The following is a 25000-nucleotide window of genomic DNA, read 5'->3' as shown; positions in this document are numbered from 1 at the left end:
TCAAAGCAGCCTCTTGGTAAGAATTACACTGGGTGGCCTGTCTTCCCAGTAGTGGCAGTCAGGGTAGAAATTTGGAATCTGACTAAAAAGGTGTCGGCAAAAGCCTACATACTCATCACGAAAGAGACTGTGAGATTTTTTTTTTAACATCCACTGATTAATGCTAGCAGGTGGGACAGTAGACACATTGATGCATCGCCCTGCTTGCAAAATACCAGGAGGGGGAGCTTGTAGCTGAATTCAGAGGAGCGTGTGTGTCCCTCTCGGCTATCCTGCCAGCCCAAAAGGTACATTGATAAAGACGTTGATTGTTACACTACACCTTGCACAAAGCTACCACGGGTTAAAACTCATACGGAAAACAAATACGAGGAACGTAAACAGCTTACAGGTAAATCACTGAAAGCTGCTCTTGAAAGCACACTGTAGGGCAGGGGTCGGGAACGTGTGGCTCGCGAGCCAGGTATGGCTCTTTTGATGATTGCATCTGGCTCGCAGATAAAATTGGAGTTTGAAACTTGGAAAGCCCAATATTTCTCGCAGAAGCTTTACCTATAGTTTGAATGGTGTCGTGCTTCATTCACGTGCAGGGCTGAACTTGGCAGAAGGAGAGAAGAAAAAACACCTCCGAATTGTCTGAAGCGGTTTTTGTTTTGTCCAGTCATGCGGCCGACGCGAGTAGTGATTTCGGTTCCTCCAATGACGTGCCGCCGCCGACACGCGTAGCGGAATTCATCTCGACCAATCACGCGCCACCACTGAGGCGACTCGTGATTTCGGTTCCTCCAATGACGTGCCGCCGCCGAGACGCGTCACGGAATTCATCTCGACCAATCACGCGCCACCGCTGAGGCGACAGCATCCCAGAGTCGGCCGGCCGTGCCGCACCTCTCGAGTATGTCAGCCCGTGCGCAGGCCAGCCAGACTCACTTGGGTCAACATCTCCCTCTCTCTCATTTGCTCAAAGCTAACCCTTCGACGAAGAAGATGGCGAAAAGAAAAAAAGATGAGGAGTATCGTACATTTCAGGACGAATGGGCCGAAGACTTCGCCTTTGTGGAGAGAGCAGGTTCTGTGGTGTGTCTAATTTGCAATGACAAAATTGCATCGATGAAACGGTCGAATATAAAGCGGCACTTCGACACGCGCCATGCTACCTTTGCATCAAAATACCCTGTGGGAGACAGCAGAAAGAAAGCGTGCCAAGAGCTACTGAGCAGGGTACAAGCCAGCCAGCAGCAACTCCGCGTATGGACCCGGCAAGGTGACTATAATTCCGCCAGCTTTGCTGGATCTTTAGCAATAGTGAGGAACGGAAAACCATTCACAGATGGCGAGTATGCTAAAACGTTCATGCTGGATGTCGCCAATGAACTTTTTGATGATCTTCCGAACAAAGACAAGATAATCAAACGGATACAAGACATGCCTCTGTCGACAAGAACTGTTCATGATCGTACCATCATGATGGCAAACCAAGTGGAGGAAACGCAAGTGAAGGACATAAATGCAGTGCCGTTCTTTTCCTTGGCTTTGGATGAGTCAACAGACGTAAGCCATTTGTCGCAGTTCAGTGTGATTGCAAGATATGCTGCTGGTGATACACTGCGCGAAGAAAGTCTTGCTGTTCTGCCAATAAAAGGGTCCACAAGAGGTGAGTATTTATTCAAGTCTTTCATGGAGTTCGCTCAAGAAAAAAATCTACGAATGGATAAACTTATCTCGGTGTGTACTGATGGTGGTCCGTGTATGGTGGGGAAAAACAAAGGATTTGTGGCGCTTCTCCGTGAACATGAAAATAGACCCATCCTAAGTTTCCATTGCATTCTACACCAGGAGGCACTTTGTGCTCAGATGTGTGATGGGCTGCTTGGCGAAGTGATGTCGCTGGTCATTCGTGTGATCAACTTTATTGTTGCCCGAGCCTTAAATGCTCGCCAGTTTAAAACACTGCTGGATGAAGTTGGAAATAACTATCACGGTCTGCTTTTGCACAGCAATGTGCGTTGGTTGTCAAGAGGGAAGGTGCTTAGCCGTTTTGCGGCTTGCCTGAACGAAATCCCGACTTTCCTTGAAATGAAAGGGATTGAGCATCCTGAGCTAGCCGAAACTGAGTGGCTCCTCAAGTTTTACTATCTCGTGGATTTGACTGAACATCTGAACGAGCTCAACGTGAAAATGCAAGGCATTGGAAATACAGTGTTATCCCTTCAACAAGCCGTGTTTGCTTTTGAAAACAAGCTGGAGCTCTTTATCATGGATCTTGAAACAGGTCGTTTACTACATTTTGAAAAACTGAGACAATTTAAAGATGCATGCACAGCAAGTGAGCCCACTCAAAACTTTGATCTCCACCAGTTAGCTGGCTTCACATCCAGTCTCCTACAGTCATTCAAAGCACGCTTTGGAGAATTTCGTGAGCACACTCGTCTTTTTAAGTTCATCACCCATCCAAACGAGTGTTCACTGAACACAGCCGACCTGAGTTACATTCCTGGTGCCTCCGTCAGAGATTTTGAAGCAGAAGTGGCTGACCTGAAGGCCTCAGACATGTGGGTGAATAAGTTCAAGTCACTGAATGAAGATTTGGAAAGAATCACACGACAGAAAGCAGAGTTGGCGAGCAAGCACATGTGGACAGAAATGAAAAAACTTCAACCCGAAGACGAGCTGATTATCAAAACTTGGAACGCGCTTCCTGTCACATACCTCACACTGCAGCGTGTGAGTATTGCTGTCTTGACCTTGTTTGGATCTACGTATGCATGTGAGCAGTCATTCTCACATCTTAAAAACATCAAGTCCAACCTACGATCACGTCTAACGGATGAAAGCCTCAACGCTTGCATGAAGCTTAACCTCACCAAGTACCAACCAGACTACAAAGCCATCAGCAAATCCATGCAGCACCAGAAGTCCCATTAATGGTGAGTATTATAACAACATTATTTAAAAGAATAAATTCAGAGGCTTATTATACTAACATTTAGTTGAATTCAGTCTTAAAATATATTATATGGCTCTCACTGAAATAGATTTCCAAATATTTTGCTTTAATGGCTCTCCGAGTCAAAAACGTTCCTGACCCCTGCTGTAGGGTATTGCCCACAACAAATCGTTGAACAAAGGAGGAAATGTAATATTAACTAATTTGTAAAATGTCTATCCCTGTACCCTGATAACCAACAATTGCACCTTGTTTCAGTGACTTCGAATAAGTTGTGTAGGAGAAGCTCACAATGCTGAACGCGCTTCTATGTGAGCTGAAGCCGATTTGGGTGATCGGTGCAATGTCACATTCCAAGTGCTTGATCAAATCTCCATCGTTATGTTTTACTGGATGAATCACATTTTTCATCAACTTTGCTTCAAAATGAATTATTACGTATTTTAATCATCTTTATCCTGTCATTGTCTGCACAATAATGTTTTCTTTTTAACCACCTTTCATTTTTTTTTCTGCACAAAGCATATGAGAGTGTTGAGAGTGTATACGACGCAACTGTTACAGCCATGATCAGGAGCGGTGTGGGCATAAGATGGATGGGCCTGACTCCAGCCTTGTTTGTCTGTGATCGAATAGGAACGAGTCGAGTGTGAACTACGTTTGACTCAGGGTAATTTGGTTTCCCCTACAGGATACATGGGTGAGGATTGCAAGATGGGGCTATTCCGGTTGGCCGTTGATGAGTGACCACCCATCCCATGGCAGCTCCAGTGGATTCGTGATTTAAAAAGGACCTGATTTGTCCAGAACACTGCTTGCACAGGAATCGATATGTGTCGTGAAACTGGCAGGAAATATGGAGGACTTCTGTCTTCATAATTTGCCAGAAATATTCTCAACAAGAAACCTGCTGGAGTTTTGGGACCAAAGAGGACTGGTGGAAGCGATATAATTAAGACCTGTTAAATTCCTGGTCGTACGGTCTCACAGCTCCTCACAGCTCGGAGTGAGCCCCGACCACGAGAAGAGAGAATATTTTACTCTCAAAGCCAAATTTTCTCTCATTTCCTGTGTTTTTTTTCACGTGTCTTTAGGCTTAAATATTTAAGTTCTCATTGAGCCCTGGACATATTTACCATTTATCGCCACGCTTCTGTCGGGTCACTTCACTTTGTCAGAGGTAAATACTTGTGTTGAATATTGAGCGTGTAATAAATTTGAGTTAATCTTTTGTATAACTGGCACTCTTTGTGGTTCCTCGTCCATTTCATTCTCTCACAAATTTTTGAATTGATCACCTCCACTGGATTCATTGATTGGCTACATTGTACTTGATGACTGAAAATGACAATTCGCTGCTCGGATAATCTTGCAACAAGAATGTGGCGAGCCTGGTTCTTAGGACCAGGTTCATCGCAGTGGGACGGAACCCCCCCCCCCCATTCCCTCCTTCTCCACCCCATTTCACCTTGTGTATACATAATACATAGTTGACCTCATACCAAGTGCAATAATTACACCCACAGCCTCACCTGTAAAAATATCTTTCACTCCAACCCTAGATTAATATTTAATTCTTTTACTCCAAATTTTACCATGCAAACAAATCACTACTACTACTACGACTACTACCACCACACCAGCACCAATTATTCCCATTTTCTTGTGGGGTAGGCTCGGGAGTGTTTTTGGTCCGTCGTTTACAAACTCGCTGGCCAGGCATGCCGATCAGGTATGTCCAGAAGTGGGAGGAATTTGTAATTAGGCCAGGGTGCCGGTGATAATTCGCCTCATGTTCAGGACAATGTAGTAATTGGTGTGGATTTAACGATTACAATATACTTTGTACAACAATGCAAATCTGTTTTCCAGTGTTGGTGGGTACTCGATTCCTAAAGGCACAACTGTCATTCCCAACCTTTGGGGAGCACATCATGATGAGAACACGTGGCCCAACCCAACACACTTCAAACCAGGTAAAGATCTTAGTTACACGAATCATTCAGTAATACTGACTCTCCTCCAGGTAAAGAAACACAGCTGATCACAACTGAAGTGACGCACGCATAATGGTGAGCGTCCACTCTTTGTCTGGGTGGTCTAAGGTTCCAACTCCGGGCCGAGTCCCTTGCTTGATGCTCAACATTTGAACAGGATAGAGCACGGGCCAAGCAACCACAAGTTGGTTACAATAGCACAGGCTTCGATAGGCCTATTGGCCTCCTGCATTCACCAAATTTCAAGATTCAGTTGCTCAATGACAACCAAGAATTTATCAACGTTGTTGTTAGTAATTGATGTGCTGTACTTCCTTTTATCAGAGCGTTACATGGGTCACAAAAGCGGGGAGAAACCATTCCTCAACAGCCTGCCCTTCAGCACGGGGCCGCGGCTGTGCCTCGGGATGGCTCTTGCACATCTCGAGCTATTCCTCTTCAGCGTTTGCCTCTTCCGTGACTTCCGTTTCATCCCCGCAGTCCCAGGTCATCTGCCTGACCTCGAAGGTACGATGGGTGCCGTCTTGAAGCCACGACCTTTCCAAGTGCGTGTTCTTCAGAGGAAGTCGAAAGCCGAGGGTTAGAGCGGTTCAAAGTGAGGTCAGCAGTTTCTCCTGCAAACCCTTGGTTGGAAAAAAAAAAATATACACCTTTACAGAAAGGTTTAAATTTATATTTCTCACTCAGTTACAAAAGCCTGTTGTTTTGAAAGTCTTGCAGCACAGCATTCATCATAAACATCCTTGCTACACCTTTCAAAAAATTATTTACTGGAACAAGCAGTATCATTAGCCTTCCCCTGATCCCCCCCCCCACTGAGATAACCTTAAAGAACGAATTGAGGCAGTGGGGGGGGGGTAGCATGTTTTAAGTTCATTTGATATTCATTTAGTCATCAGAAAAAAAATTAGTCATTCCGATAAGCGTCAGAACAATATAATAAGAGAGAAACAACGACCCTGGTTTTAATGTTAATACGGATGATTTGTTAGTCCACTTATGTCCACGAAATAAAGCCAGTCCACTTATGCTTCCTGGTTTCAAACATATATATATATATATATATATATATATATATATATATATATATATATATATGTATATACATACAGTACACCCTTATGAAATGTCACAACCAGTTCCGATGCAATGATATACTTAGAAAAGCAAACTATCATTGTATTTGCTAAAGTTATACACATTCGGCACCTTTTTATTTGCAATAATTATGCTTCACTGTGGAAAAGTTATTACTCCACAGTACATCAGCATATGCTTATGCTGGTTGAAGTTAACATAATGGTCTACTTGTATAATGGATACACCTTTGGAAGAGATTTTCATCTCGCTATCCCATCTGTTAACACACCTGTAGGCGATAAAGATCCCACACAGTCTTTTGAAAAAGGGCATGCCTTCGGGATGGTACATCCTGGGAAATTTGTACATTCCCTGTATGTCTATCGCTGTTTCAGCGGGGAAGGTAGAGTATGGAAATGATGGTAGTGCACTGTGAAAGCGGTTTATCCACTCCCATTTGATGTTGCAACTGGCAGAGCAAGTTTGAATTCGAAACCCCGTTTGGATATGTACAACTTGAATCTAAATACTGTACTTTGTATGATCAAGAGTATGCAACAATTGATTTAATCAATAAAAAAAACAAAAATTGAGATTTGTTTCGCAATAATTGACATGGTCTTCTGTCTATTGTAAAACTGCGATAGGGATCTGATCTGATGAGATTCTCATCAAAATCACACATGGAATGACAAATGCATTGGTGATTAAAAAAAATATATATATATTATTGTCAGGGATGGTACAGGTTTGGAGTTGCTTTGCCCTCCTTACGGTTGATTTTCCAGTTCAGACAAATCCCATGATGGTAATATAAAGAAGACGTGAATTACGATGAGCTGATTCAAGTGGCATTAAATTTACAATGACACTCTTTTACACCGATACTATTTACATACATTTTAATAGCATTGAAACGTACAAAGGTTTACAGCATTTGTGTATCAAATATAATAAAAGTGGCGTACGGTAGTAAACATCCTTGTTGGTTTCCATAAACCCATATGAAATGCCATACAGATTCTCATGCAACCTTCAATGCACGACATGGCACAGACATCAGTACAAAACACGCACACACGCACGCACACGCACACACACACACACACACACACACGCACGCACGCACGCACGCACGCACGCACGCACGCACACACACACACACACACACACACGCACGCACGCACGCACGCACGCACGCACGCACGCACACACACACACGGTGCTTCCGCTTGGTAAACTCACAAGTCACAGTTTTGAGGTCGACAAATAAAAACAAGCTTCACGTTCAGTTTCCTTTCTTCACCATGGTCTGTAATTCAGTATAAAACCCCCGGCCTCATTTGCCAGTTAACTTCGAGAAGATTTCCCCGACTCGGATGTGACCATTTTGCACAAAACGGCAAGAGAGCACAATCTGGCACCAGGCAGGGTGCATACGATGAAAACAACAACAACAAAAAAAATCACGATTGAAATCACATGTAATACGTCCCACATCAAAAAAATTTCACCTCCTCCATTTAAACGGACTTCGTGCATGAAGGTGTAAGCCTCACCGTTCGCAAACATTGGCACCAGTTAGGCCGTCTGTCTGAGTTTTTTTGTTTGTTGTTTTTTTAAGAAAAGAAACTGATTGTATGCCATGTCATTTTCAGGATGAACTTACAGAAATAAATCAATAAATATCAGTACAGGAGAAATGCCCTTGTTGTGCCATTCGTGGATTCCTTTTCAAGTGTACCAACACTGCAAGCAGGTCTGACAACACTATCGGAATGGTACAAAAATGGAATGGATTGCGATTAAATGTATGAACGGAACAGTTCCATGCAGTGTGAAGCAACTGCTCTTGAAGGTTGTTTTTTTTCTTTAAAGTGGAATCCTCTCACCCAAGAGCACAACTCTTGCACCCAAAGCTATAAAGCATGGACACCGAGATTAAAATGTATCAATCGAATGCTGTTTTGTTACAAAGCTTGTCAGTAATGAGCCGCAAAAATATTGACAGGCACTTGGAAGTTAACCACGCAAAAAAAAAAGGTCCATTCTCCAAGAATGTTGGTTTTTCACTCGGTTATAAAGAGTGCACAACATGGAATTTCGATTCCATGCCAATTTGTCAGTTTTAATGAATCACCTCGACTTTTCGATTCATCCCAAAAACTCTCGTCTTGGAATCTGCTCGCTAAATTTACGGCACGCTGCAACGACAAGTGCCGAAATCATGTGCAGCACCGTCGAGCAGTCTTTCCAACTCTTATATATATATATTTTTTATTTTTAAACAAAAAGACCTCGACGTATACGTGGATGTGGGCCAGCACATTAAAGCCAGAAGGCGATAGCAGGATAACAATATCACGTACACCACGATCAAAACTGCGGCGTCAGCCATCACAAGGCAGTAAAAATAAGCAGAACCTACAGATTATACATTATCCCTGCAGAAAAAAAAATGTATGCAGGATATTGTTCTTTTTCATCGGACACCTTTCAGTACGCTGTAAGTTCTCATTTTTCTTCCACTGTCTCCAAGCTTATGTGCTGGTCTCAGGCGTATCACCACATGTATCCCTTCATCAGTTAGGCTCACATGTTAGTTCAAGCCACATTACAATTTTCTTCCATTGCATTCCGTTGTGCAATGACAGAAACATTTTTGGGGCTATTGCCCGTATGCAAGGAGTCATTTGTTGAGATTTGCAAAAAAACCCAAAAGAACATGTTGAGGTGCCATGTTGAGATTTGCAAAAAAGAAAACAAGAGGAGTTTTAATCTCAACCCCTTGATTTAAATATGCCAAAAATAGAACATTTTTTTTTGTAACAAACACAACACACCAAGCAGCACCCAACAGTGATAAAAAAAAAAACATTGCAGGCAACTGAGATGTGGTGTGATTGCCCCGAGAGGGAGTCGTCACCTTGGATTCAATAATATTAATAAAAAAGACAAGTTCCCCTGGTCATAAAAGCAGCAACCCACCATCTACGTGACAGCAATGTTCTTTTTCCATTCCTTGGTAGGAATGGAATCATGCCTGCTAAGTCTTTCCTATCACGTGCAGACAAGTCGATGGACTGGGAAAAAGGCTGAAGCTGGGCTCCAACCAAGCTTCAAAAATACTTTTATTTTCTCTTTCTGAATCGCCCCCATTGGCTGAGTTGATCACCAGCAATGACGAATCATGGGAGAATGCGCCACTTGTTTCAGATACACCATGACTGCAATCCTTCCTTGTAGTTTGTTCATTTGATCATTGGATGCATGACTGTTTGATCTCTGGTTGCTGTATCGTTTTCCCCCGGTTCCCCATCTCTCTGTAAGAGGAACAGCAACATCACACGTGACATTTCTCACATTGTCATACAGATACTTGTAAATGATGCAGAAAATGGGCAACGAAGAACAACATGCACAAGGAAGGGAATATCCTAATTATTCCCAAAAGGAAAATATTATCATTAAAAAAAATGTGACTGGATTAAAGTTATAATCACTTTTCTTTTTCGAATACAGGATAACATATATATATATATCATGATTAATTAATTTAGTCATATTAATCTAAAATAATAAATGTGTGTGTGTGTGTGTGTGTGTGTGTGTGTGTGTGTGTGTGTGTGTGTGTGTGTGTGTGTGTGTGCCTCCTCCATCACTCTAAAGCCATGAAACCGAGCAGCCTGAAACTTTGCCTGCATACTAAGGGAACGTTAAGGAAGTGTGTGAGTGAAAATTGGAGGTTTGGGTTTATATAAAACACCCCCTTCGAAGATAATTAATGGCCTTATTTAATTATATCCTTCATCAGGCGCATACTCGAACACCTCGCTCTCAATGGGGGTCTTAAGGCACATCCTCGGTTGCCTTGCTGGGGTCTTAATTTGCCATTTTGTTTAGCCTGCTCAACAATGCCTTGAGTTGGTACAGGCCACCCACAATGGTGTATGAACGATAAAGCACTCAAAATGTTTTGGTTTTTTTTTCCACTTTCCACAACGACATCATCGATTGCCTCATCTTGATACCTACAGATTGCTGTATACATCGCTTTTGTAAATGCTACAGTTTTCAAATTAGGAGCTTGGAGCAATTTCATCCATTATGTGATGCGATTTTCCACAATATACTCTGATGGATGAATTCAAGTATATCATCAAAATATAATTTGAGTTTGAAGGATCGGATCACATGAACTTTGTCTCCAGACTGTGTTTATCTCCGCACATGTCCGGGTGGTGTTTGCCTCTGGGTGGTAATTTTAGTATGACCGGTAGAAAATGGATTTCAGACATCATTTTGTTTCCACCTTCACTGTTATTCTATGCAGAATAATTTTGATAAGACAATATGAATCGTAATTAACGCTCCACCGTGCATCTACCTTCCCTTCCTCTCACCTCTCATTGCCTTCCCTCCCCCCACCACGCTTCACTCTCCCTCCCTCCTCGTTCCTCCTCCCTCTCCTCACTCTCGCCCCTATTTTTCCTTCACCCCTCTCTCTCCGCCCTCTCCCCCCTCCCCACCTTAGTATTACCATCAGCGAAGCGACGGGTGGTATTTGCTAGTTATAAATAAACTAGACTGGCCAGTATTAATCTAAAATGCTACAAAAGAAAATGGACATAAACTAAACAAGACTGTTGAGAAAAGGAAGACACCAGCTGAGGTATCATACACCAATTATGATCGTTAATGGTGAATTGCAGTGAATATCAACCAAAACTTAAAGAGAAAGACTCCAGTGAGCAGGGCATATGTGAAAGAGCAAACCATGAACTTATGTGTGAACAAGCATTGTGGGACCCAAAATCTATATTATAAAAGGAAGCAAGTCTGTCTGTTTGTCTGTCGTGTTATAACTTGAGAATTGATTATTTGGATGACCTTGGGAAATTTGGCTCATTTGGACGACCTTGGGAATGGTAAAAGGAAAGTGAAATTGAACGCAGTGCCTCAAAAGGACCACTTGGACCATCTCTTGGGCCAGAAGGTCCCAGCTCTGAGGAATTTCGTGTTAACGGGATACTCAGTTTTGGTCCATTCAGTCTGACACAACAATACTTTCTGAAGGCACTGTCTGTGTCAGAGGTTCTGTGTTTTTATGTTTTGGTTATAATGATTTTTCCTTCTCGTGTTTTTTTATGTTCTTGCGTATTGTATACTCTTTTTAGTATGGGTTTTTTATTTGTAATCCAAGTTAGGGACTTGTATTCTATGTACATATGTTTTGGAGTTGTTGGTTGTTATATGCTGTTGCTTGAGATGTGGCTTGTGCTGTAGTTTTATTTATTTTTGATGTTTCATGCATTCTTAAAGTATTTTAAGGACGATTTTATTTGGTGAAATTGAGACATTCTATGGAGCTTTTTTCTTCTTTTGACATGTAAATTTTCAATTTTGCCTTTAAAGTGGACATTGAATTCAAATGTTAATTGAAATAGATACAGTGCACAAATAAACATCAAGAATGAATCACATCTCTCACCTGTAATTGGAGGGAAGAACCAATCAGCTCCCCCTAATCAATTATCCCGAGTGGCGTGAATTTTCACGTAACTAATCCCATGCTCTACAAGTCCAAAGAAGGCTGCCTCAACCAATCAAGTCAAGCTACACAAGGTAAGCCCTCTGCTGTTTCAAACCAGATCTGCATTCCTCCACAGCAGCCCAGCATTCATAAGTCTCACAGACATAAGAATCCCAATGCTACACAGCCCCGTCAGCCGCCGGACCGGTTTCATCACTTATTAGCGAATCCTCATTGGCAGCGTACACAGAAACCCACATGCCTGAGGCTCCCAAGCATGTATCACGTGCAATTCCAACAGCCATTATCAGAAAAACGTAAAACACCCCATCACATCTCTCACTGATAATTGAAAGGAACAACCAATCAGCTCTCACCCAATCAATTGTCCCCAACAAGGAGATAATTGGGGATAACCAATTAGTCATTTCCTCCGATTCTTGGTGAGAGCCATGATTAGGCCTTTGATACATATATAAATATATATATATATATATATCAATATGGACACAAACAAACACGACATAATAGTGACCGAAGCTTTTCGTGCTGCACTCTTCAAGATAAAAATCGCAGCAAGTGAAGGACGAAGTGAAGGTGCGTGCTTATATACACAAGTCTCAATAAGGTAGACGCTGATTGGTTCAACCGTAATGATGTCACAATTAATCCGAACACCCATTGGTCGGCTCATCATCTTCACCTCGAGCTCCCATTGGCTGGAGCAGAGTTTGTCGATGATTGACGTTTGCAACCGCATTCTGGAGAGAGGGGGGATGGGTTTCTCCTAAGGTCCATTCACCATTTGTTACCGTACTTTGATCTTTCTATGGTGAAAGAGACAGAGACCGTACAAATTCCAAAGAGATACAGAGACCGCACACAGGGAAGTACGGTAATAAATAGTGAATGGGAGAAACCCATCCCCCCTCTCTCCAGGATGCGGCTGCAAACGTCAATCATCGACAAACTCTGCTCCAGCCAATGGGAGCTCGAGGTGAAGATGATGAACCAGCCAATGGACATTTGAATTAACCGTGACGTCATTACGTTTGAACCAATCAGTGTCTACCTTATTAAGACTTGCGTATATAAGCACGCGCTTTCACTTCCTCCTTCACTTGCTGCGATTTTTACCCTGAAGAGTGCAGCACGAAAAGCTCTGGTCACTATTATGTCGTGTTTGTTTGTATCCATATTGAAGTTCTGAAGTACCAAACATCTGTATATATATATATATATATATATATATATATATATATATATATATATATATATATATATATATATATATATATATATATATATATATATATATATATATATATATATATATATATATATATATATATATATATATATATATATATATATATATATATATATATATATATATATATACATATATATATATATATGTCAATACATACAGAAAAACTGTATATCAGACACACCTCCTAACTGTTATGGTGAGCATCGCCGCAGATTATGTCTCACACGGTAAAGCCGCATAATCCGCAAAGAAGAACCATCCATCTGCCACACAGATATTATTGTTCCCGCTAATGCAAGCCATTCAAACAGAAGGCACGTGATGCAATCGGCGGGAAAATCGAAACAAGTGGAGTGTGACGAGCACTCCGCTGCTCCCCATTTGACATAGTCCAACACCAAAACGTCACCTCCAATCCGGAGGTGATGACTCCATCTACATCTCTCTCAGACAACATGGACAAACTTTTAACCACTCATCCCAACTCTCTCTTCCTAATATGTGGCAATTTCAATTGTCACCCGGCAAATTAGCTGGGTGTTGGTACCTCTCTCACGAGCCATGACACTTCAGCAAAGGACTTCTATGACTACACAGGACTGGCTTGATTTGTGAACTTTCCCACCCAGATTTCTCCCAATGGTAAATCCTTCCTTCTGGAGTTGGTGATGACTAACTTCCCCACAAATGTATCCTGCTCTTTCTCTGCTCCAATTGGTTTATCTGATCATATGCTTGTGAAAGCCAACATCTCTGGCTATTCTCAGAGAACTGCCTCAATGCCGTTGAGTCTGACATTTCAATCAAGCAGATAGGGAGGATTTCACTCAAGCATTCACTCCAGCAGAAGCAGCAGGGAATGGAAGCAGCCATCTCTCTTTAGGACTGGTCTCCCATATCTACTGCCCTTATGTTAATCCAGCCTGGGATTTCTTCTACAGAAACCTGCTCTCTCTCTTGTGCACAGTAAATCCCATCTCATCTTCAAGTATCATACACTTCTTCCCACCCATGGTACACTGAATCCTGTGGTGAGGCAGTTGCTCTGAAACAATTATGCCTTCTCTTTCCTGGAAGGATAATCCGACCGAAGGCAATCTTAATGCATTCAAAAAAGTCCACAACAAGTGTGTGTGCACTCTTAGGAGAGCCAGAAAACATCTGTCAAACCTCAATAATGAACTTTCAAACTTGTCTCTCTCCTCTAAAACATGGTGGTGCCTTAAGTCTGTCTCTGCTGTATTTTTCCCTTCCATACCTTTCCACTCACATCTGACTCTGCTCGTGAGAAGGCTGAATGCCTCAATTCTGTGTTTTCTTCCAAATATTGCGTCCGCAACCCCTCGCGCTCAGTATCCATCCTTCCCTGTCATATCCAACTGCTCCTCCACTCTGTATTTTTCACCTGAGAAGGGAGAGAAGTTTATTTCAACCCTCAACTCCGACTCTACTACTGGACCAGATGGCATAAGCTCACGTGTTTATAAAAGCTCTTGCGCTTGCACATCCTCTCTCTGCCCTTTTCGCCCTGTCATTTGTGCAAGGTCATCTTCCATCTGCTTGGAAATCTGCCAAACATCACTGCACTACTTAAAAAAGAGGACCACTGGACATGCAGCTTATCTGGGCTTGGCCTAATGCTGTATCCCAAATTTGGTATAATTCTGACTGTTGGGTTTGGTGAGGAAGATTTTTGAAGGAATTTACAGGATTTTCCCAAAAATTTACAATCTGCCATTTTGACACATTTCCAGTCATGTGATCAGCATGACCTCTGCAATTTAACATCACTACCATGTCCTAATGTTACAACCCAAATTTGGTGGCATTCTGACAGGTGGGTCTCGAGAGGAAGATTTTGGAAGGAATTTGCATGATCGCCATTTTGACACACTTCTGGTCAGGTGATCAGCATTGCCTCTGCAATTTAACATTAGGACCCTGTCCTAATGTTGCAACCCAAATTTGGTAGCGTTCTGACTAGTGGGACTGGAGAACATTTCTGAAGGAATTTACAAGGTTGGCCATTTTGACATACTTGAAGTCATGTGACCGGAACAAGTTTTGTAATTCCTGTTACCAGTCAGGAGAGGAACGTTGCTGCAACATTTCAGCCGGATCTGCCCAGCAGTTTGGCGGAGAAGTCGAAAAAGGAGACGGACGGATGGATGGCGCATGATGACAATACCTTATCTGTAATGTAAATTCCAGATAACATCCCTGCCCTGGCAATATAGTTTCGAGATAAGCGAAAAAGGAGCTAAAACGAATCCTTTCAACTACAGACTATCAGCTTGTTTTCAATCATCAGCAAGGTAATGGAATCTCTCATCACAGTTGATATGAAATCTTTTTCTCCAACAACCTCATTTTCAGATCACCAATTTGGTTTCAGACCAGGTCACTCAAGCCTGGACATGCTGCTTCTCCTCTCCCAACAATGGATGGACATCCTCAATGTCAGACATGAGATCAGTGCCGTCTCTCTGGACACATCTCGTGCTTTTGATACAGCCTGGCATCCCACCTTGCTCTCTAAACACTTTGCCTAGAGCATCCAAGGCCAACTCCACACTTCCTGAACTGACTTCCTGATCTCTCTGGAAAATCTTATTTTATATTTTTTGATGACTCCACCTTCTGCCCTTCTGCCGTGACATCTCTCATCCTTCAGACAGGTAGGCTGCACACTCTTCCCTGTCTTCAGACCTTGAAAAACAAAAAAAAAATCACAAGCTGGTTACATACTTGGAATATGCCCTTCAATCTTGACAAATCTCTCACTCACTATCTCTCTCTGAAAGGACTGTCTGGAAAACCCTCCTATCTACTTTCTTAGCAATCCTCTTGATGAAGTTGTTATTCAAAATCCTGGATCTCATTATCACCAATGGTCTTTCTTGGGCAAACCCCATTTCAAAATTGGCCTCCAAAGCTCGTCGCCAATTGGACATCCTCCATCATTAAATGTCTGGACAACTGAACACAATTGAACTCTTATCCACCTACAAGGCCTTCATCTGCAGCTTGATGGAGTACAGCTCTCCCCTCTGGGTTGACTCCCCTGCCTCACATCTTGCTCAGCTTGATGCCGTGGAAACCAAGGCCTTCAAGATCATTGGAATCTCCCATGCTGAAGCTGAGTCTGTGGGTATACCACTTCACCATCGCAGACAGGTCGGTGGTCTCTCTGTCTTCTACCACCTCCTTTTTCTGGTCTTGCACCCTCTGCCCCCCCCCTAGGTTTCTGTAGGGCACACATGGCCCACAACAACCCTCTTCTGGTGGAACTACCAAAATACAGGATCACTGCTCACCTCCACTCATTTGTTCCTCTTTTTCCCACCTGGGGAATCAACTTCCACATCCTGTTCAAATCATTATTCCCCCCAGGGTCTTCAAGATAGCTGTTCACCACCATCTCAGATCGTCCCCAATCCTAAGCCATGAGCTTTTCTACCCTCAATAACTCCACCCAAATTCCTCCTTCCAGTTTTCCAGTTTTTTCCCCATCCTTAGAGTTTCCCTCTGCATCCATTTTGTCCACCCCATGCATGCGTGTTTTGCATCCTATTTTTGTCCGTTACATTCTGATCTGTTCACTGAACTAGCTTTTCCATGAGCCTCGACTGTGCATTTCAAAAAAAAAAAAACATGCGCCATCTGCTTGTATAATATATAAGTGTGTGTGTGTGTGTTACTGCATAATATATATATATATATATATATATATATATATATATATATATATATATATATATATATATATATATATATATATGTCTATATTACTTCAATTTTGCATTAATAAGTTTATTTACTCCAAGTAGCAAGCTCCTATTGCAGCCATTATTCTGCAATTATATTCTGAACTGTTTTGTCTCCTTGGTTATGTCATCACACTCTCCACTCACCACTCATGTTAGCTGTGGCTATGTCTGCTCTTTTCTGTTTGTTTCCAAATCAGTAGTGTAGTTTCAAAACCTGAGTATGATTTGTAGGTTGGCTGTGCTTTTATATATTTTTCTGAAGTACTTCTTGCACTTCAAAAGTTATTCCACCATGTGTCAGACAATTCTTCCCTCCAATGAGGGGTGTATTTCAGCCACTTTCTTGGCTGCAAATCTAGAGATAATAAAACAATGCTGAACCACCTGGAATATGAAAATTATTGCTGAGAAGTCTCACATTCTAATTCTGTCTTCATACAAACATTACTTGATGAATCATTCAACAGATTACTTGGCTAAGGACTCCAAGACTGGATAACTAAGTAAGCTGAAAGGTAGCATATGTTAGTTTCTCGGTGTTGCTGACTAGCATACTAAACTGAATGAAAAATGAAAGGATTAAAAAAAAAAAAACATTTACCGTTAGTGTGATTGCTTGACAAAGAATGATTGCATTAGTGCAGATCACGTGATACAGGCAGTCGATAATGATGTGAAACGGCATGGTGGAGCTACTTTAATAGTGGATATCAGCATGGTGCAGCCACTTTGCAATGGCTCGCTTCTCCAGCACTTTTCTCTTTGGCAACACTGTCATTGGATGACTTTGAATGGTGAAAGAGCTGTTATTGACTACTTGGCATGGGGATCCACCGCAGCAAAAATGGAGATAATGGTTCTCCAACACAAATTTATTGGAATGTTATGAAAGCTAGCCTATTCCTGAGAATTCATCCCATGAAGCGGAGGACAAAACAAGTAAATCAATAAATTTTAACATGAAATTAAATTAAATTGTTTCAAAAAAAATGCACTCTAAAATTTTTCTGTTTTCTGGCAATTTTCAGAGAGCTGCTTAGGCACAGACATACTGTATCTGGAGATTATAATTCAAGCAGATTGGCCTTATCTACTGCCGACATATAGCACGTATCTTTCAAAGACTGGTCAAGTATTTATTCAGCTGCAGATATTACCAGTGTTTGGGGCTTCCTATTTGAAAATTTATTCTTCTTGTTAAGTTTATTTATTCACACATTCAGCTGTGTTCCCAAAAAGCTTGAACAATACTGATGTTTATACCAAATTAACTTTATTTTGTCCTGCTGGCACAAAAGTAGAGAAAAAGGTATTGTCTGGGTGGATAGGATCCTTTAAAATGCCTGCTCCTTAAATCTATAGATAATATGGAATAGGCAAAGCCGAGAAGCGAACGTAGAATTCTTCTTACATTCGCTTCTTAAATATATCAAATTAAACAGTCTTTTTGCTATGATTTTTCGGACATTTGTGCATACAACTTGTACACAACTGTATACTTGCCAACTATACCGTGGTACATGAAAGCACCGCACAGCTGATGATTTTGACAGATCTGAGGTCAGTCAGGTGCATAGCAGACGATGCTGCAATTTCCGGTTACTTCGGCCTGGATTTGGGATCAGCGATCAAATAATGTAAATCACGAATAAAAATTATTTTTTGATGATGTGGGAGATATCTTTATTAAAATCAGTGGAGGAAATATACACCATGTCTGATATTTGGGTTTTTCATGTCTCCGACGATGCCTCTATCTCCCAGCATGCATCATTCCCCATGACAAAAACCGGAAGCAAAAAAAAAAAAAAAACCGGAAGCAAAAGGGTCATAGCTGACGACACCGATTCCAAATTGCCAGGGTGTTGTGTTGTTGTTGTTGTTTCCTATTCTCTCATGTGCACGCGTTGAGTATGAAGCTCACTACGTTCGCTATAAATCAATATTATCGATACCAAAGTTAGTTTTGGAGTCTAATAAAGGAGTTAAGGATAAACTATAGGTTTCATTGATTTTTTATTCCCTTCATAGAAACATTTTTAATTGCATGTACATCATGTGGTTGACTCTCCTGAAATTTGATCGGTCCCCGTAGCCCCTCCAATTTCATGGTAATGCTCGCTAAAGATCCCTTGATGGATTAATGTTTTTTTCTGCATGAGAATAACAATGGGAATTATTTATTTTTCATATTTGGCTGATTTATTGATTTATATTTTTCAGAGGGGGGGGGGGTGGGAGGAGGAAGTTTGGTTCTTTCTCCAAAATCGAAATGCCTTCAAAATGCGAGTTAAGTTTCAATTTATGTTACTTATTTTTCAAACGATGTAATGAATGGAACTGCACCGGTGCTGCGTGCAGGAAAACATTAAGGGTCAAGCCAAATTGTGAAGTTGCTCAGTCATCAGAAAGCCATTTTGGGTTTCTGGACTTGAAAGTGGTGAGATCATCATTCAATTTTTCACATGGTAAAAATAAAGCCATTTATGAAAGTCAAAAAATGATAGGAAAAGGGAAATACAGTACCGTTGGCAAGGATTGGCTTTTGATTCCAAAATTTAAAGGAGATAAAAGCATGAAATGCATTGATATATGTTAATTCTAAATGAAAATCTCAAAAATGATGAATGTTATATATCGGGCCTGCTTTTAAACAAAACAAAAATATAGATCAACATCTCTGTTTTTGTCTATTTGTGAGGATAGGCTTTAAATCTCAGTCTTCAAAGGTTGGAGTGTCAAATGGATGTTTCTTAGTTTGGAGGTGATGTGCAAAGATTTCGTCATTAATCCCCTGAATTTCAGTCATTAATCCACAAATGGCAAATAGCATTTCACCATGGAAATATTCAGAATTAGAAAATATTAAGAAGTAAGGTCAAGTCAAGTGTAGCGAAAGCCAAAACAGTATTATTACCCCCTGTTGGACTTAGTCAAAGATGGGAGCTTATGGATTTGGTCTCGATTTTCGTGTCCGTATGTGCGTGGGTGCATACGTTCGTGCGTCTGCAGCCATTTCTCGGACATGTATGGTCCAATCTTATTCGTACTTGGCAAAAAGACAACAAATGATGGTATGTATACATAAGCACATCATTTTGTTTTGTGATGAAACATTTTTAAATATGTAGATTTAAATATGTAGATTTGAACAAATTTAAATATGTAGATGTTTTAACTCTAGTTTAATGTTGCCAATCATACCAGCTTTCAAAAAACAATTAGCAGCTCATAACATGTTGAAATGGTCTTAATGCAATAATATTCGCTTAATGACACATAATGCTGCAAAATGTGTCAAAATGGATATTTCATTGATGCAAGATCCTCCAAATTAACCAATTGTGCATATTAGAAACCATCAGCTACATAATGTCTGCATGGCGAAAGTCTTAAGTGTTTATATTCAAATTTATTTAAAGTGGGAAGCTCATTTGGAGAGTATCGAAAAAAATGCAAATAGTAAACTTCCCATGTTATGTCTTTTGAAATGTCATGGTTTACCGCCCCAAGACTTGCTTACTATTTTCAAAAGTAATATTCGGTCTCTTACGGAATATGCAGCACCTGTCTGGAGTGGAGCACATTTTTTAATCTCATTTGCAAATTAAAGCAATTGAATATATTTAGTAATGATTACATCACTCTGAGCGATAAGTCTGATAATGCCATTGCAGGGTTTCTGACTGTTGCTTGATCTTATTGACAATATACTGTGGTGCCTTTCCTTTTTCAAATATTGTTCGTAATACTGAAACGAAATGGGATGAATAGCATCCTGGGAAGCTATGAAGTGGGACACGAAATGTTTGGGCAAAAATAATGTGACGATCCTGTATAGATATGGGACACCTGGTTTGCCTGCCGCCATCCCTGAGGTGGGGGTGGAGACAACGTGGTCTTCAAGCATTACGTAATATCTTAGGGGGTGTCTGTTGAAGCGTCAAAAAAGTGTCACCTAATTTTCAAACTGCCCCTTTGCCTGCATGCACAGCTTTTCAAACACAATGCTGGAAGTGACCTCCGTAAATGGGAGACAGACGAATGCTTGGACAGACACCACGGTTCACAATATATTTAAGATGGAGAAGACTAATTAATAATGAGGTCAAAATGCCAAAGGGCAAAATCACAGTGAGTATAAATATGCCTCATTAGCCCATCTGCAGCATGTCAAGCGCGAGATGTCCGAGCTTTGTAATTGCATACGTATTTCTTCATTTATTTACTATTGAGCTTCAGTGTGTCTGTCAAGGCCATAACTTTTTTTTTTTAACCATTTGAGCTTTTGTCATCAAATTTTCAACAAACCTTTATGATGAGAATGTGAAGAATGTCCATTTTTTAACTGTTGTTTTTGTCCAGTTTAGTTTCAGTTCAAAATGGACACAGACAGGCTTTGCATTTTGAGATGCTTTCTCGTTTTGTTTGGTTCCAGTGCCACAAGAAAAATTACATGATATTTTCACCTCTATTGCTAAAAAGAGAATTGTGTGAAGCGTGTGTGTGTGTGTGTGTGTGTGTGTGTGTGTGTGTGTGTGTGTGTGTGTGTGTGTGTGTGTGTGTGTGTGTGTTATACCCACTGCCACCACTCACCTGTATGAAGAGGAAATGGTTGGAACTCAACACCTGTCATCCATGGATATTACTCATATTTCCTATGTTTTTGTGAGTCTGATTTGCATCCAGGAACATAATTATAGTTCACCATTTTTTAATTACCCCACTTTCGTATAAATTCTGAAAATTATGTTAAGAACACTATATGACTTCCAGATTTCACCCCAGCAGTGGCAGGTTAAAAGTGCCCCAGTCAGTAGAAGTGAGTCACTGAAAACACGCACACAGCGCATGTGTGAAAGGCCTCATTAATATTCAGATGCCATTTTGAAAGACCTGTATTACTCCTTCCTCCTCCTACCCATGCCTTCCTGACCACACATAAAAAAAGATGGTGTTATTGTCATTATGTGTGCAGAGATGCAAAAAATATGGAAAGTGTCATTCACAGGAGGAGCAATGTGGCACTCTTCTCTGAAGGCAAGAAGTCCACCTTTCTGCTAATGTGATGCTTCACCTTTGTGAAAAAAAATTGCTTTAGCACTACAAGATGCGAGCAAGTGATGCCAAGGTGCGAAAGAACGAAACTGCAATGGATATGTCCTCGATGATCAACACGAGCAGAGAGTAATTAGAATAAAATAAAAAAGCTTGCAGGAAGATGCAGTTTGTAGTTGAGAATTAACTTTGACAACTCAAGAGGAAAGCACCTGCTGTGGTCCTTTCGAGAAAGCATGATTAAATCTTTGATTACAAATCGATTTTAAAAAAAAATTCTCACAACTAAAAACGGTTCACACAGACAAACTCACTCGATCAAACAGAGGATGTGGGCTTTCTGTTGATTGCTCATGAACCTCCCAAGCACCTGAATCTTCACAATATTTTTCAGTGGTGCTGGCAGCTGCTCCTACTGAGTCTTCAATTACAGTCCTATCTCGAGCCTGTGTGGTTCTGTGTTCTGCGGTACATGAAATGGTAAACAAATGTGATGCAACAAACATGCTTTGTATTTGTTTTTCACTTTGTATCCATCGTTGTCAATTTTATACACAGTTTGTGTGTCTTTAAGGTAGTTGGGGAGGAGACAATCAAAATTTTAACAGCTATATGGACACAGATCTGGAGCAATATTGTATAGTGCAAAAGGTGGAAGCACTCAGTCTACATACCGTTGTCAAAGAAAGGGAATGCAAGAGAATGTTCAAATAACAAACCATTGCCTTGATTTCACTTGCTAGCAAGATATTACTAACGATCATTCAATACAGAATAGAATAATTTATTTAGCGAGAAATGCCTGTTGAGCACGCAGGTTCGAGAAGAGCAAGAGTTACTGCAGATCAAATTGCAAATTTGAGGTGAATCAAAGAAAAAGCAAGGGAATATCAAAGGAAGGTGTATCCTCGTTTTATAGATGACCAACAAAGCTTTTGATTGTGTTGATCAGGAACTGAGATGGATTATGCTGAGAAAAATGGAAATTTCGTTGTACCTGATATGTTTGATAAGCAGCCCATACACTAAAGAAGAAGGAACAGGAAGAACACAGTCTGGAGAGACAGAGTGGTTTGGAATTGGAAAAGGAGTCAGGCAGGGGTGCATTCTCTCCCCCTTTACTTGTCCAATCTGTATAGTGAGTACGTCATGAGGAAATCAAACTTGAATGACATAAAGGTTGGAGTCAGGATTGGAGGAAGTCGGATCGACAATCTAAGGTATGCTGATGATACCACTCAGTTGGAAGAAAGTAAAGAGCACTTGATGAAACTGATGCACACAGTGAAGAAGGAAAGTGAAAAAGCTGGTCTTTATTTAATTTTCCTGGGTTACAAGGTTGAAGTGAGTGGAAAATGTCGAGGAGAAATTAATAGATGGTTAGGATGGGGGAGAAAGAACAGCAATGTCAGGATTGACAAGGAGCTGGAAAGTCAAAGATGTAAAAATGCAAACCAAGAGGATGATTGTGAATGCTCTGGTATTCCAAGTTGTAATGTATGGATGTGAGTCGTAGACAGTGAAATAGAAAGAAAGGAGGAAGATTGACAGTTTTGTCATGTAATGTTGGAGAAGAATGTTTAAAATGTCATCAGGATGGATCAGGACATAACAGAACAAAAGGAACAGTAGAGAGGGAGGAAATACACCAACAGCAGAGTTGAAGGACAAAATAGAGGGAGACATGGAAAAATAAGGGTTAGGACTAAGGGAGGACACATGGGGTAAACAATGTGGACACAGTTGCAAACAATCAAATTCATAGAAGTGGAAGGAAAAACTGGAAACTTGGAAAGAGTTGGGCTTGGGGATGGTTAACAGGGGAAGAAAAGATAATGGTTTTGCCTGGGGGATGATCTGAGATGGTGGTGAACAGCTGTCTTGAAGACCTTGAGGGAGGAGTGAGATTGAAGAGAATGGGAGTTTTTTCCAGAGGCAGGAAAAAAGTTCAGGCTGGCATTTTGAAGCTTCAGTCTTGGACACCTGCTTCTGTTTTAATGGTGTCATCAAAAAGAGAAGAACAAGCTTAAAATAGTTCGGCCTGGAGACCGCTCGACTCCAGATTGCATTAGGGGTACTTTGAGCAAGTGCTTCATCACGTATATAACCCATCATGTCATGAATGATGTCAGGTTGGATTGTTCAGTCACCGGAAGGAGAAGAAAAAGGAAGAAATCCTGACCCAAAATGAATTTTGACAATCTTGAAAGGGATCTCTCCAAGAAATAACAACAAACTGCCAGTGGTCTATGTTGGTTTGATGATGTTTGCTGAATATTAGAATGCTTTGTCAATGCAGGAAGTTGATTTAAAATTGCTTTTTAATTTAAAATTAAAAATGAAAAATGCTATTTAATTTTACACGTCAAATTGTTTACAGATAAATTGGTTCTCTTTGGTTCTCTTCCAGATGATAAGTCTGTGTTCTCTGTTATTACATCCTTTGCAGTTAAGTAACACAGTATTTTTTTGGGCTTGTAGTATTCAAAGGTTACCAGTAATTGGGTTTCATAGAGATTTACTACAGTTCAGTTCAGCATATTTCCACTCGTGAATCAATGAAACACAGAATACAAGAAACATTCATCATTTTATGAGAACAGTGGAGGAACCTGAAAAAAAAGGATGGCTTGTGAAATTTCAGATCCCTATGACAATGAATTGTGATAAAAAATATGAAGAGCAGAAATAAAGAAATAAGATACCAATCATGGGAATAAGAGAGATAGACAAACAGAAGCTAAACAGAAAGAAGCTGGAAGATTAATAAATGTAAATTGGTGACAGGGGTATGAGGAGGGAATCAGCTGGGATGCAATACTTTTGCATTAGTATCACAATCTTCTTTTTCTTGCATATGGCAGCTTGGCTGCCAGGTCGCTATCATTTTGTTGGGGGCACAACTATGCTGCTGATGTTGTGCCCCAACCTGGAGTTAATTCAGCAGGAAATGGGGCTCCAACTCAGAACCCTAAGATTCCAAGCGAGCTCCCCTGACCACTTATCCAATACCAGGCTTGGTAGCATCACAATATCACACATTACTAATTTACTACCAGTATATCAATTTCTTATATACATCTCTAATAATAAACTGATATTGTTTAAAGCTATTTTGAAACCAACAGTTTGCCTGAGGTTCACTTCAAGTGAATTCCATAATTTTGGTCCAGTATAAATAATAGTTTTGTTTGCAAAGGAAGTTCTTGTTTGTTGTACATGGGCCATATCAGCTTGTCTTGTTGGAATAATTATGAATGACTTTTTTAACCAAAAAATTGAGTAAGTTTCTGGGGCATCGCATTTCGATTCAGACGGAACAAAAGTAATCCGAAATGAAAA

The 25000-nt window shown here is 40.7% G+C and overlaps 2 protein-coding genes across 12 annotated transcripts in view; one reads left to right on the top strand and one right to left on the bottom strand.

Annotated features, from left to right (window-relative positions):
• Positions 1-6617, top strand: part of LOC147026695 (steroid 21-hydroxylase-like) — an 86436-nt gene extending 79819 nt beyond the window's left edge. For 3 of the 4 annotated variants that reach the window (XM_085882410.1, XM_085882409.1, XM_085882408.1), the window contains 2 exons: positions 4820-4923; positions 5269-6617. In XM_085882410.1, coding sequence (XP_085738536.1) covers positions 4820-4923; positions 5269-5528 — 364 coding nt within the window. In that variant the 3' untranslated portion in view covers positions 5529-6617. Of the gene's footprint in view, positions 1-3638; positions 4389-4819; positions 4924-5268 lie in introns of those variants that run through there. The other variant, XM_085882411.1, reaches the window with a different exon arrangement.
• A 294-nt stretch (positions 6618-6911) lies between these two features.
• The window catches only part of LOC147026688 (voltage-dependent N-type calcium channel subunit alpha-1B-like), a 592527-nt gene continuing 574438 nt past the window's right edge, over positions 6912-25000 (bottom strand). For all 8 annotated transcript variants that reach the window (XM_085882402.1, XM_085882406.1, XM_085882399.1 and 5 more), the window contains exons 46-47: positions 21973-22121; positions 6912-9347 (exon numbers count right to left, since the gene is read on the bottom strand). In XM_085882402.1, coding sequence (XP_085738528.1) covers positions 9276-9347; positions 21973-22121 — 221 coding nt within the window. In that variant the 3' untranslated portion in view covers positions 6912-9275. The remainder of the gene's footprint in view (positions 9348-21972; positions 22122-25000) is intronic.

The sequence above is a fragment of the Eptatretus burgeri genome, chromosome 5, assembly GCF_056783735.1.
Source record: "Eptatretus burgeri isolate ZD-2024b chromosome 5, Ebu_testis_v1, whole genome shotgun sequence".
NCBI lineage: Eukaryota > Metazoa > Chordata > Myxini > Myxiniformes > Myxinidae > Eptatretus > Eptatretus burgeri.
Note: the sequence above shows the minus strand (reverse complement) of the source record. Positions and strands in the feature narration are given on the sequence as shown.